The 14,688-nt window shown below is 49.1% G+C and overlaps 1 protein-coding gene across 3 annotated transcripts in view; it reads left to right on the top strand.

Annotated features, from left to right (window-relative positions):
* Positions 1-14,688, top strand: part of LOC115200195 (GAS2-like protein 1) — a 48,954-nt gene extending 34,266 nt beyond the window's left edge. For all 3 annotated transcript variants that reach the window (XM_029763040.1, XM_029763041.1, XM_029763039.1), the window contains 4 exons: positions 210-317; positions 3,563-3,659; positions 10,865-11,171; positions 13,080-14,688. In XM_029763040.1, coding sequence (XP_029618900.1) covers positions 210-317; positions 3,563-3,659; positions 10,865-11,171; positions 13,080-14,601 — 2,034 coding nt within the window. In that variant the 3' untranslated portion in view covers positions 14,602-14,688. The remainder of the gene's footprint in view (positions 1-209; positions 318-3,562; positions 3,660-10,864; positions 11,172-13,079) is intronic.

Below are 14,688 nucleotides of genomic sequence, written 5' to 3'. Positions count from 1 at the left end.
TGACACACACACACAGAGAGCTCAGGACCAGAGGGGATTTTGTCATGGATATGAGTAAGCATGATGTCATAGGAAGAGTTGAAATGACGGAAGGTTGAACAGAGAATGAACAGTTTATGCCTGTTGTTCCTTTCTGTAGCTATGTGAATGTGCAGTGTCATGTTTCGTTGGCTGTGGGTGGTAACCAGGGTTCTGTTATGTCTCTGTAGGTGCGGGAGATCCTGGGCCACTGCTCCTGCCCCGCCCAGTTCCCCATGACAAAGGTGTCTGAAGGGAAATACAAAGTGGGAGACTCCAGCGCTCTGATCTTCATACGGGTATGAACCGACCATCAACATCAACCCCATCCACTAAACCAGACCATAAGAATAGTCAACAATCGGCCTTGAGTGTAGTGTGTGTGTGTCTGCGTGTGTGCATGCATGTGTGAGTACGTCTTAAACCTGTGGATGCATTAGTAACCAGGTTAACCAACCAGGTTAACCATTGCACCTTTACACAGTCCAAGAGTACATAAATAGGTTCTTTGTCTTTTTCACAGCTCATGGACGTGACTTTGGATTACTCTAATATCACTTAGATTGCATTGCAGTTTAATAGTAGGCTACAGTTAATATTTTGAATAAATGCAAATATTATGCCCAGGAGAAATTAGATTGTCAAATTTTCATATGCTGCTGTTGTGATGACTGCTTACACAGTATTACAATGGAGGCATGCAGTGTGTATATTTAGCTAAATTTGTTGCTGCAAGGAAAACCAGAACAGGGCCAAACAAACCAACTATTCTGTAGATATAATCAATGTCCCCTGAACGACAGTATTACAGTGATCTCACTCTCCCCAGTCCAGGCTGCATATTGTTTATAATCTGCACTGATCTGACCTATTCCCAGTGCACTGCTCTGCCTCTTGGTACCTCCGTACTGGCTGGCCCAGACCTCCCAACTCCATACACGCTGGCCCAGACCTCCCAACTCCCATACACGCTGGCCCAGCCAGACACAAATAGAATCTTGGGTCATTTCCTGTACGGGCCCTTATCTGGCCTGTTCTGCTACTTGCTTCTGCTAGGCTGTGCCTCAGTCTGGGCTCTGCCTGGTGTCGCCACTGCAACTTTATCTTGCCCTCCGGGCCTCTGCCTGCAGGAAGGCTGCCTGCCAGATAGATCGATTCTGTTTCTTACTTCCCATGTACCTCCGCCCAATTAATGGACTCAGCGGATGCCAGTCCAAATCGTATGCATTTCCAGGATGTCTGCCTTACTTCCCAATGCTCTCAAAATTTCCACTCTTCTTTTGAGCAGCTCAAACTTTCCCCGAGTTTAAAATGGCTAGTCATGTAGGTCAGTTAAAAGCACAGTGTGTATGTTCGGATCTGTGGTATGCTTTGACACCTCAGTGAGATGTTTCTGTTAAAAGTTTCTTAAAGATTGGATGACTGACTGTGTGTTTGGCTGTATGGTATGTAGTGGAGTGCCAGTTTTAGTAGGGTCTTACTTGTACAGTATGTTATAGTGTAGTGGCTGTTTTGGAAGCAGATAACGTAAAAGTGTTAACTTTAGTGCCGTGGCTTTGTTGGAAGCAAATAAAGGGTTAAAACTAAAGTGTAGTGGCTTTTGAAGCAGGTAAAGTGTTAAAACTAAAGTGTAGTGGCTTTTGAAGCAGGTAAAGTGTTAAACTCAAGTGTAGTAGTTGAAGCGTGTCACACATCTTAGTGTAAAGCCTGTCTGGAGATTGTATGTAGGATCCATTTCTCTGTCAGATTAACAGAGAACTGTCTCCGCATTCTCCTACACTCACTGAGGAGGACAGTGATGTGATTATACATATCCCCCAGCAGCCACTAGTGCAGCCCAGCCAACACGCTTCCATATTTATCTGCAGGGAGGAAGCTAGCCTGCTGGCTGCCACCATCAAAGCCAACAGGCCCCATTCAGCTGCCAAAGCCTGACTAAGAGTGCAGGCTAGAAGATGAGGGGTAGGAGAGAGGGAGGAAGTGAGGGGAAAAAGGGGGATAAATAAATGGAGGAGAGTGACTGGGGCGGACTCCCCCAGGGAGGTCGTCCATGTTCAAGAGAAGGGTGCTTGGGGTTGTAGTACAGTGTCAGCTGGCCATGAGCTTAAAACTTCAAGCCTGATTTGGGAGGGAATTGGTTTATTCCACTTCCATCGTGATTACAAGGAGTCTCTGTTCGCCGTTGGCATAGAAACAGGGGTTGGCTCTATGGAGTTGTGGCGTGTGGGATACCCCATCACTGATGGAGTGGCTGCTGAGGCAGAGGGCTGGAGCATCACTGGTTCCAGGGAATCAACTAATCCGTATAATGCACAGAGGTTGGGTCAGGCATAGTGGGACACCACTAGTGGACCAGACAATAGACAATAGGCCAACAGTTTACCAACACATAGCCTCTCTGCTGGGAACAAGACCAAAAGTTTCAGGAGTAGAGTGGCAGCAGTAAAGGACTAGAGCTAGAAAAGAAGGAAGGCAGAGGACAGCTGTTTTGCATGTTGAAGAGCAGCAAAGGACAGGTGGAAGATCAGGAGCAGTGTTGGGACCAGATCACTGTGGGCTGTGTCCTGTCCTGAGTTAGTGTGGGAGGCCTTGCATGGCCACGTGATTTAGTGCAGTATGGCTCCCCGCAATATCCAGCTCACCCTGCCTGGCTTGGCCACAGAGACACGGGCCCAGCCCCTGAATGAAACATGTGGCTGGCAGCAGTGACTACACAACCCAGAGAGGAGGCAGGCTGGCAAGGCTGCATCCACAGGACTTTCACATCAAGCTAAATATACAGCCTCTCTCTCCCTGCTGTGAGGAATGCATCTGCCTGCAGGGGAAAGAGAGAGACAGAGAGAAAGAGACTCTGTCTGGGCTTCATGCTCTGGGTCTGTTTGCCTCAATGAAAAACCCCCTCTCCTCTCTTCTTTCCCCCTCTCTTCTCTCGCTCAACCCCCTCTCCTCTTTTCTAGCTGAAATTGTAGAAGAGAGGAGGGGCAGGATGAGTTGTTACAATGCTAATTCACCCCCCCTCTAAAAGCATGGTTACGCCAGCTGAGAGGGAGAGAAAAGGAGTGTCTTTCATAGCAGTCTTTATTCTTCTCCCCTCTCTTTTTAATTGTGTGTTGGCATGGCGATGAACAGTGCTCATAATGGCGGCAGCTGGGGGGTCATGTGGGAGGAGGCGGAGGCATGGGCACTGGCAGGGGTGCATCTGATGGGAGTGTTACGTCATTTTTGGGGAAGGGGGAGGGACTCCAGGCCAAGCACTCAGCATTCTGCCCCACTTGTTGGATTTACATATCTATTGACTTGATCTGCAGTCTGTGTGGTATCGCACCGTGTCACTGGGTTTAAACATCACTTTAGTTTTTTTAAACAGTGTGTGTGTGCGAGCGGTTGTGTGTGTGTATGCAGGGTCTGGCTTTGTACGTGTGTGCTAAGCTTCATAGTATTTAGTCTCCCTCTAGTCTTTATTATGAGAGTGAATTTGTGAATTGATGCCATGTTTCTCAGGGTTGTAACCTTGTCTCCTTTCTCTCTCTCTCTCTCTCCTCAGGTCCTTCGTACTCATGTGATGGTGCGTGTGGGCGGGGGATGGGACACATTAGAACACTATCTGGACAAGCATGACCCCTGCCGCTGTGCCGCCTTCGGTGAGGTCACCTCTACCAAAACAACCAGCCCATTACCCTTTATAGTCACTGAGTTGTATTGTATTATATTGTACTGCATTGTATCTAATTCTGGTCAGTCTGCACGGTTCACAATTGTTTTACAATTGTATCCATTTGAACCGCTTATCTGATACAACTCAGGTCAGGAGTTATACAGCTCACACTGTGGTACCATAGTGTTACCACAAAGTTACCATAGTCTTACCACAGTGTTACCACAGTGCTACCATAGTCTTACCACAGTGTTACCATAGTGTTACCATAGTGTTACCACAAAGTTACCATAGTCTTACCACAGTGTTACCACAGTGCTACCATAGTCTTACCACAGTGCTACCACAGTCTTACCATAGTGTTTCCACAGTCAACCCGGGCTCGAACCAGGGACCCTTGCACACATCAACAACTGACACCCACGAAGCATCGTTACCCATCGCGCCACAAAAGCCGCGGCCCTTGCAACGCAAGGGGAAACCCTACTTCAAGTCTCAGAGCGAGTGACGTCACTGACTGAAATGCTATTAGCGCGCACCACCGCTAACTAACTAGCCATTTCACATCGGTTACACTACCATAGTGCTACCATAGTGTTACAACAGTGCTAGCATAGTGTTACCACATTGCTACCATAGTGGTATTGATATTTTATTAGGATCCCCATCAGCTGTTTTTGAAACCAGGTTTGCTATTCATTTGAGCAATATGAGATGGAAGGGAGTTCCATACAATAATGGCTTGATATAATACTGTACGGTTTCTTGAATTTGTTCTGGATTTGGTGACTGTGAAAAGACCTCTGGTGGCATGTTTGGTGGGGTAAGTATGTGTGTCAGTGCTGTAAGTTGAGTGTACAAACAATTTGGAACACATTCATGTATCTTATAAAAATAAGTGATGCAGTCAGTCTCTCCTTTACCCTTAGCCAAGAGAGACTAGCATGCATAGTATTTATATTAGCTCTCTGATTACAATGAAGAGCAAGATGTGCCACTCTGTTCTTGCTTAACTAGGCCTTTTTTTGCAGCACTTGGTGTACAGCTTCAGGATAGTCCTCGTTGAAGAAGATGTATGTTCCTCTCAAGTTCTTGGCTCTTTCCAGAACAGCTACCTTGTCCTTGAACCTCAGGAACTTGACCACTATCGGCCTGGGCCTGTCAACTGGGCCAGTGGTGGTTTTTCCAGTCCTGTGGGCATGCTCTACATCAATCTTCCTGTGGTCCATCTTCAGTTGCTCCGAAATAATTTCCCTCACTTTGTCCTCAGACTCCGTCCAGGTCTCATGCGGAGATTCTGCAATTCCGAACAATTTTGTTCTGCCTTGTTTGTCCCTTGAGATAATCTGATTTCTCCGTAATTGTTATCATGGATTCATATACAGAACGGATGTCCTCTCTCAATGACTTACAGATTGCTGTCATCTTGCCATTTTCATGTTTAAACTTATCGAGCTGACCCTGGGAGAACTGCAAATTGTTCTTCAGGTCCTGGACCTCTCTGGTCAGGTTGTCCATTATTTTATTAGTTGACTCCACCAGTATTTGGACACAATTTTCTTGTTGTTGTAACAGCTGCTTGTAGAACTATTTTTGTTTGTTTAAAAGATCCTTCACCTGTGATAGAGAGACACCATTATCCTCAATGGTACCCTCACCGGCCTTGGTCTTTGTCATGGTAGCAATGTAGGCTACGCTGTTACTCCTTGCAGTTCCAAACAGGGCAGGTTGCAGGGAAGATGGAAACAGAAGAAAACAGCAGGGATCTAGACAGACACAACCCTGGGACAATCCGCGATCCCAGCCACAAGGGCTAACTGTGTCATGGGCTGCGTTCAAGCCCTAAAGGAAACCCTGCTAGCTTGATAGGCAGCTAACAGTGGCAGCTAGGCTAGCTGCTACGCCAAGCAGCTCACCAGACCCTTGGTCGGCAGGAACCCTGGACAGATAGCAGTGGTCCCAGCAACTGATGCCAACCGCATCACGGGATCCAAACTCAAAAGGTTGCTAGCTAGTAACCAAAGCTTGTAACCAAACTAGTGCCACCACAGGTACAACCCCAAATCCGTAAACACAGGCACCCTCATAGATATCATCCTAACCAACCTGCCCTCCAAATATACCTCTGCTGTCTTCAACCAGGATCTCAGCGATCACTGCCTCATTGCTTGCGTCCGGAATGGGTCTGCGGTCAAACAACCACTCCTCATCACTGTCAAATGCTCCCTAAAACACTTCAGTGAGCAGGCCTTTCTAATCGACCTGGCCCGGGTATCCTGGAAGGATATTGACCACATTCCGTCAGTAGAAGATGCCTGGTTATTCTTTAAAAGTGCTTTCCTCACCATCTTAAATAAGCATGTCCCATTCAAAAAATGTAGAACCAGGAACAGATATAGCCCGTGGTTCACTCCAGACCTGACTGCCCTTGACCAGCACAAAAATATCCTGTGGCCTACTGCATTAGAATCGAATAGCCCCCGCGATATGCAATTTTTCAGGGAAGTTAGGAACCAATATACACAGGCAGTCAGGAAAGCAAAGGCTAGCTTTTTCAAACAGAAATGTGCATCCTGCAGCACAAACTCCAAAAAGTTCTAGGACACTGTAAAGTCTATGGCGAATAAGAGCACCTCCTCCCAGCTGCTCACTGCACAGAGGCTAGGAAACACTGTCACCACCAATAAATCTACGACAATCAAGAATTTCAATAAGCATTTTTCTACGGCTGGCCATGCTTTCCACCTGGCCACCCCTACCCTGGTCAACAGCCCTGCACCCCCCCCCCCCACAGGCCCAAGCCTCCCCCATTTCTCCTTCACCCAAATCCAGATAGCTGATGTTCTGAAAGAGCTGCAAAATCTGGACCCCTACAAATCACAAGACTAGACACTCTGGACCCTCTCTTTCTAAAATGATCAGCCGAAATTGTTGCAACCCCTATTACTAGCCTGTTCAACCTCTCTTTTGTATCATCTGAGATCCCCAAAGATTGGAAAGCTGCAGCGGTCATCCCCCTCTTCAAAGGGGGAGACACTCTAGACCCAAACTGCTACAGACCTATATCTATCCTACCCTGCCTTTCTAAGGTCTTCGAAAGCCAAGTTAACAAACAGATCACCGACCATTTCGAATCCCACTGTACCTTCTCCGCTATGCAATCTGGTTTCCGAGCTGGTCATAGGTGCACCTCAGCCACGCTCAAGGTCCTAAACGATATCATAACCTCCATCGATAAGAGACAATACTGTGCAGCTGTATTCATAGACCTGGCCAAGGCTTTCGACTCTGTCAATCACCACATTCTTATCGGCAGACTCAACAGCCTTGGTTTCTGAAATGACTGCCTCACCTCATTCACCAACTACTTCTCAGATAGAGTTCAGTGTGTCAAATCGGAGGGCCTGTTGTCCGGACCTCTGGCAGTCTCTATGGGGGTGCCACAGGGTTCAATTCCCGGCCGACTCTTTTCTCTGTATACATCAATTATGTCACACTTGCTGCTGGTGATTCTCTGATCCACCTCTACGCAGACGATGCCATTCTGTATACTTCTGGCCCTTTGGACACTGTGTTAACTAACATCCAGACGAGCTTCAATGCCATACAACTCTCCTTCCGTGGCCTCCAACTGCTCTTAAATGCAAGTAATACTAAATGCATGCTCTTCACCCGATTGCTACCAGCACCTGCCCGCCCGTCCAGCATCACTACTCTGGTTTGTTCTGACTTAGAATATGTGGACATCTACAAATACCTAGGTGTCTGGTTAAACTGTAAACTCTCCTTCCAGACTCACATTAAGCATCTGAAAGGGGTGCGTAACTGGTGGCAGTGAAGTCAGACTAACGCTTGGACGTCGTGGCTGTGGAGTCAGGCGCAGGAGGCAGAAAAATGTTTGGTACAATATATTTAATAAGTACCACAGAAGAGAAAATATGCCCAAACACAAAAGGGCGAAACAAAACCCAAAGTCCAACAACACGATCCACTACACAAACACAGTGAAAACACGTAACTAGCCCGCACACAGAACAGGTGGAGAGGCGGCCTTAAATAACACCACTAATTACCTAATAGAACACAGGTGCAACTAATAAAGACATAACTAACAGAAATACGAAACGGGGATCGATGGCAGCTAGTAGGCCGGTGACGACGACCGCCAAGCGCCACCCGAACAGGGAGAGGAACCACCCTCGGCAGTAGTCGTGACACAGACGCAGGAGAGCAGAACTAGGTAATTGTCGGAGCAGTTTAATTTCAAAACCAACGGCATAAAGAAATAATCGACATGGGTAATAAACCCGATGCGCACCAGTAAACATGTGCACAAGCACTTACAAACAAACAATTCCAAACAAAGACATGGGGGGAACAGAGGGTTAAATACACAACACTTAAGGAGGGAAATGAGAACCAGGTGTGTAGGAAAACAAGACAGAACAAATGGAAAATGAAAAGTGGATCGACGATGGCTAGAAGACCGGTGACGCCGACCGCCGAACGCCGCCCGAACAAGGAGAGGAACCGACTTTGGTGGAAGTTGTGACAGCATCTCCAATCCAAAATTAAATCTAGAATCGGCTTCCTATTTCGCAACAAAGCATCCTTCACTCATGCTGCCAAACATACCCTCGTAAAACTGACTATCCTACCGATCCTTGACTTCGGCGATGTAATTTACAAAATAGCCTCCAACACTCTACTCAGCAAATTGGATGCAGTCTATCACAGTGCCATCGGTTTGTCACCAAAGCCCCATATACTACCCACCACTGCGACCTGTATGCTCTCGTTGGCTGGCCCTCGCTTCATATTCGTCGCCAAACCCACTGGCTCCAGGTCATCTATAAATCAAATCAAATGTATTTATATAGCCCTTCTTACATCAGCTGATATATCAAAGTGCTGTACAGAAACCCAGCCTAAACCCCCAAACAGCAAGCAATGCAGGTGTAGAAGCACGGTGGCTAGGAGAAACTAGCCCCCTAGCCCCCCGACACATAAACTACTGCAGCATAAATACTGGAGGCTGAGACAGGAGGGGTCAGGAGACACTGTGGCCCCATCCGATGATACCCCCAGACAGGGCCAAACAGGCAGGATATAACCCCACCCACTTTGCCAAAGCACAGCCCCCACACCACTAGAGGGATATCTTCAACCACCAACTTACCATCTTGAGACAAGGCCGAGTATAGCCCACAAAGATCTCCGCCACGGCACAACCCAAGGGGGGCGCCAACCAAGACAGGAAGACCATGTCAGTGACTCAACCCACTCAAGTGACGCACCCCTCCTAGGGACGGCATGGAAGAGCACCAGTAAGCCAGTGACTCAGCCCCTGTAATAGGGTTAGAGGCAAAGAATCCCAGTGGAGAGAGGGGAACCGGCTAGGCAGAGACAGCAAGGGCGGTTTGTTGCTCCAGTACCTTTCCGTTCACCTTCACACTCCTGGGCCAGACTACACTCAATCATAGGACCTACTGAAAATATGAGTCTTCAATAAAGACTTAAAGGTTGAGACCGAGTCTGCGTCTCTCACATGGGTAGGCAGACCATTCCATAAAAATTGAGCTCTATAGGAGAAAGCCCTGCCTCCAGCTGTTTGCTTAGAAATTATAGGGACAATTAGGAGGCCTGCGTCTTGTGACCGTAGCGTCTTGTGACCATAGTGCTACCACAGTGCAATTTTTTGCTAGATAAAGCACTGCCTTATCTCAGCTCACTGGTCACCATAGCAGCACCCACCAGTAGCATGTGCTCCAGCAGCTATATTTCACTGGTCACCCTCAAAGCCAATTCCTCCTTTGGCTGCCTTTCCTTCCAGTTCTCTGCTACCAATGACTGGAACGAATTGCAAAAATCACAGAAGCTGGAGACTCATATCTCTCTCACTAACTTTAAGCACCAGCTGTCAGAGCAGCTCACAGATCACTGCACCTGTACATTGCCCATCTGTAAATAGCCAATCCAACTACCTCATCCCCATACTGTTGTTATTTATATATATTGTTTGCTCCTTTGCACCCCAGTATTTCTACTTGCACATTCATCTTCTGCACATCTATCACTAGAATGTTTAATTGCTAAATTGTAATTATTTCACCACTATGGCCTATTTATTGCCTTACCTTCCTTATCTTACCTAAGTTACACACACTGTATATACACTTTTTTTGTATTGTGTTATTGACCGTATGTTTTGTTTAATCCATGTGTAACTCTATGTTGTTGTTTTTCGCAATGCTTTGCTTTATCTTGGCCAGGTCACAGTTGTAAATGAGAACTTGTTCTCAACTAGCCTACCTGGTTAAATAAAGGTGAATTTCAAAAAAATCTAAAAAATAAATGTGCTTCCACAATGCTATCACAGTGCTACCACAGTGTTATCATATTGCTACCATAATGCCATAATAATGTTACCATAGTGCTACCACAGTGCTTACACAATGCAACCACAGTGCTATCACAGTGTTATCATAGTCATACCATAATGCTATCATAGTGTTACCATAGTGCTACCACAGTGCAACCATAGTGCTACCTCATTCAATATCATGTCAATGGTCCTTTCAGACAACACTACACTTCACTCATAAAGCCCTCATCACGCTGTCATAAACATGACATGACGGCGGCTATAACCATTCATATCAGTTAATGTTTACCCTCGTGTGTGATAGCCAGGCCTGGGGCTGGTGTTACTCTGTGCTGTGGGTAGAAGAGCTCTTCTTTCTCCATGAGTCCACACTGCTGCCAGACCAATGATGTCAGTGGCCTTGTGTCTGGACAACTGACTGGGGCTGAATTAATGCTTGGTGTTGCATTTCTAACCCATGAACTCGTATGAAAGGGTTTTTACAGGTCTCCAGGTTTTTATGAGCTGTAGGCCTACCCTACACCAAAGTCAAGATCATGCCTTAAATCATTCATCTGATTGCATCAGTTGCTTCATCTCCTGCAGTCATAAGACATGCATATGCGCTGTGACTGCCACCAGTTGTGAGGGGCTGTTGCAATGTGTGCTCTGCTATGTTGATCCTTGGATCCACCCTGGATCTATTCTATTTCTATACTGACTTGTCTGTCTGATGCCAGAGTCATCTGCACAGTTGTTCTGGTTCTCCATGGTATATAACCTATGCCTCTACTAATATTGTGGTTTCCTGTGCTTGTTCCCTGCAGCTCACCGGTACCACCAGGCCAAAGCCAGCGGGCAGGGTGCCCACAGCAAGTCCTCCAGCGCCCACTCCTCCCGCTCCACCAGCCCAGGCCCACACTGGCGTAACGAGGGCATTGCCCCATATAAGCCCCCTGACAGACGCACCCAGGGCCTGGAGCCTTCATCATGTACCCCCTCCTCCTCCACCAGGCCTGGCCGCTCCCACCACCCCTCCCTCCCCACAGAGCTCGACTCAAACGCAGGACGCACCCCCCTGTTACCACGACCACCGCGGGAACGCTCAGAACCCCGCCACTTCAACCCTGTCAGGTGAGTGAGTGACTGTGTGTGTGTGTTGTGCTAATGACACTTCGTCTTTGTCTGCATCACCAGCACTGATCCACTTTTAACCACATATATACACACGCATAGCACAGCACAGCACAGCACAAGCACAGCACAGCACAGCACAACACAGCACAAAAAACTGGGAAGCAACAGATTATACAAGGCAGAGGGATTTTCCTAATCTCAGGTGACATTCCAATGAAACATTGCGCTGACACTGTCCTGCCATCCCGGCCGTTCCACTCTGCCTCCTGGTGGCTAGACTGGGCACACACCTTGATTGCTGCTGTCGCCTCACTCCCCCTCTTCCCCTGTCCTCCTTCCCTCCCCCTCACTTTCACTTCCCCTGCCCCCCTCTTCCCCCTCTCCTCCTTCCTCTCCTGTGGTTCTGTTAATTACACTAATGACTGTCTGAATTCGGATGGGATTCAACATCCAACAGTGTTGCTGTTGGTGATGTTTCTGTTCTCTCTCCAAGGCCCGGAGCTGATGGATTGAATTAGTCTACATGTCGACTATACTAGAGGAAAAACATGCCTCTCCTTTTTTTCTGCTGATGTCTCTCACTGAAGTGGCATGACAGTCAGAGTACTGGATTTCATCGGCTATAAAACTATTTTCTGGATAGTAAAGAGAATGCATTCCCTCAGCTCTCCACATAAGGTCCCGTTGAGTTGGTCTCACATACCTCCCTCATACATCAGTGTGTGGAGAAGGCATTGTTCAACACAATTAAGGGCTGTGGGCTCGTTTACTTTGGCTCCCGGCCAATGAGTGGCTCAGTATCCGGAGTGAGTGATGGCTCAGGCCCGGCGTCACGGCAACAGGCCTCGGGACAGGTTAACCCCTTCAAGGTCGACACCTCCAAGTGCACCAGACTAGATAAGGGTTAATCTGACTGACAACTGTTGCACCCCTAGGCCCTGCTGCTCCCCCTAGGAAGTAGGTCACAGGTGGGCTAACCTGGGAGGGAAAAAACCATGTGCTTCGTTATGTCAAGCCGTCAGAATGCAGTCATCCTAAGTCAATATTGGTTTGCCTACGTCATTATATTAAAAGGCAATATTTGATTAACATTTCAACCTTGTCACTCATTTATTTTGCCCTGTTTATATAACGTACAATAATCTTTTCTTGATTGTTTGTTCTGGTTTCACAGAGCATTATAGAAGTGGTTACATAAAGAATGTCAGTAAAGAAAGCGGATATAGTTAATTCTTCTTACAGGATATTACCAGAGAGCACATGATTCTGAAAGGCATGTCTATCAGGTTGTTGTTTTGGCCACTGATACAGAGCTCTACTGATTGTGTTCTATCTTGCTGTAAGTCATTAGTTGTATCCTGTCTTGGATGGTATGTTGTCCTGAGGGGCCCCACTGGTGCGTGTCAGTGGAGTGGTGTGGTGAGCTCTGGGAAAGCAGGGCAGGCAGCTCTCTCTGCGGATGTGTGTGGGGTCAGTAAATCCACAGGGCCTATAATCCTGCCCCCACTTGCTCTCATCTTCCCTGTAATCCCTGAGCCTGATCCAGCCCAATGTTCTGAGAAGCACCCGGCCCTACGTGTGTCCGTCAGGGTAGGCAGCAGCAGAAGCCTGCAGGGAGGTTCCTCATGATCCCTGGAGGTCACAGATCCCATCATGGACTGGAGGTGGATGGTGTTTACTATAAACCTTTCTGGGCCAGGGGAGTGGGGTGAGGCATAGGCACTATGGTGTGCTGGGTTGGAGAATGGGGTCTGAGCAAGTTGTTTTTCTCAAACTAGTATGAATGTAAAAAAATATATAATGTTATATTTATTTTATTCCAATGATACAATTTCAGGCCAGAAATAAATCAAAGATACTGCAACTATAATTAACTCCTTGTCTGTCTTCCTCTGTGTTCTGCAGGTCTAAGGACTCGTCATTGTTGCCAGTGACCCGCCGTCTATCAGGGGACAGCGACTCCTCTACAGCCTCCTCTAAGGGAGGAGGAGGAGGGACAGGGGGAGGCCGCTTTTCTCTGGGGGGCACCCGCCGCTCCGGAGAGGAGGTGGTGCTGCTGGTTAACAGGAAGGAGGGAAAGCATATAATCGATAGGCCTGGAGAAGGCGGACAGGTCCCATCTCTGCGCCCCCCAATGCCCCGCACACGCAGCCACTCCCGGGATCGCCCTGCCCCTGCCTCCATCCTCAAACCCAGCCCCCCACAGGGCCCCTCTGACGGACTCAGGAGCACCCGTGGGGAGAGGGGCCGCTCTCTCGGGCCCGAAAGTCCCCGCAGGCTCCAGGCCCTGCGCTCCCACAGCCAGGGGAAGATGCCCAGCCGGAGTCGGACCAGCGATCCCAGCCCTGGACCCTCTCCCCGTCACGGGGCCTCGCAGCCCCCATCCTCTGACAGACGAGAGGAGCTGAGGACCAAACAACTGCCCCCCGCCTCCCCCAGAATCAATGGAGGTTTCTCCAGGAGACAATCGTCCTCCTGCTCTAATTCACCTATCAAAGGGCTTCAGAGCAGCAGCCTCAGTAAGAAGACTATAGTGGCTCCCAGGCCCCCCGCTCCACGCTCCCCCTCGGTGGGGAGGAGTAGGCTGCTGCCCACAGTCACCCAGGCAGGCCGGCGGTCTCCTCACTCCTCCTCCCCCCGCTCCCCTCACCACCATGGGCATGGACTCCGCTCCCCTCGAACCTCCCACGGCCCTCGCTCCAATGGGCATGGCCACAGGGGGTGGGCCAGCTCTGAGCGACAGGAACCTGAGGAGGAGGGGCTAGGCTATAACTTCCAGATCCTGCCCAACCTGGACCCCCAGAAAGAGCAGGACCTGTACCGCAGCTTCGAGGCTGAGTTCCTGGCTAACACAGGGCAGTGCAGAGGGGGGCCTAGTAGACCCACAGGGGGGGGAACCCTTCAGCTTCCCACCTCTTCACACCCACAGCAGGGGGTTGGGCCCCAAACCCTGCCCACGCCTGCCTCTTCTGACCCTAACATCACTGACTCGGCCTACTCCTCCTCCAACTCCTCCAACTCCTCACTCAACGTGGGGGGTAAGGTAGGAGTTCTGCCTGACCTCCGGGAGTCCAAAAGAACTAACCCACGTTCCTGTGGAGGCCTGGAGGATACCCTGGCCCCACTGCATGGCCATAGTCCTGGCGGACTATCCAACGGTGGGCACGCAGAACCAGAGCACTGGGGCGGGCGAGTTGGAGGTCTCAGGAAGCTCCCTGCCATCTCCAGTTCCATAGAGGAAGGGGAGCTTCTGTCCTCCTTGCCCGGCCGGAGAGACTCGGAGCTGGGCATATCTCTCAGCCATGCCCCCTTACAACTTCCTTTCCACCGCAGGAGCATGAATGGGGGGGGGCCATGTCAGTGGTGCTCTCGTAGAGGTGCTGATGGAGAGCCAGCAGGGTCAGCTGGGCTGGGGCTCAGGGCCTGAGGGAGATGTCCCTCTGGAGGATCACCAACCAAGCTTCCCCTACAACCTGGAGGATGGAGACCCCAACGATGACCTCCCTCCCCCAGA

This window comes from Salmo trutta, chromosome 9 (assembly GCF_901001165.1).
Source record: "Salmo trutta chromosome 9, fSalTru1.1, whole genome shotgun sequence".
Lineage (NCBI taxonomy): Eukaryota > Metazoa > Chordata > Actinopteri > Salmoniformes > Salmonidae > Salmo > Salmo trutta.
The sequence above is the reverse complement of the archived record's forward strand: the minus strand, read 5'-3'. Positions and strand labels throughout refer to the sequence as shown.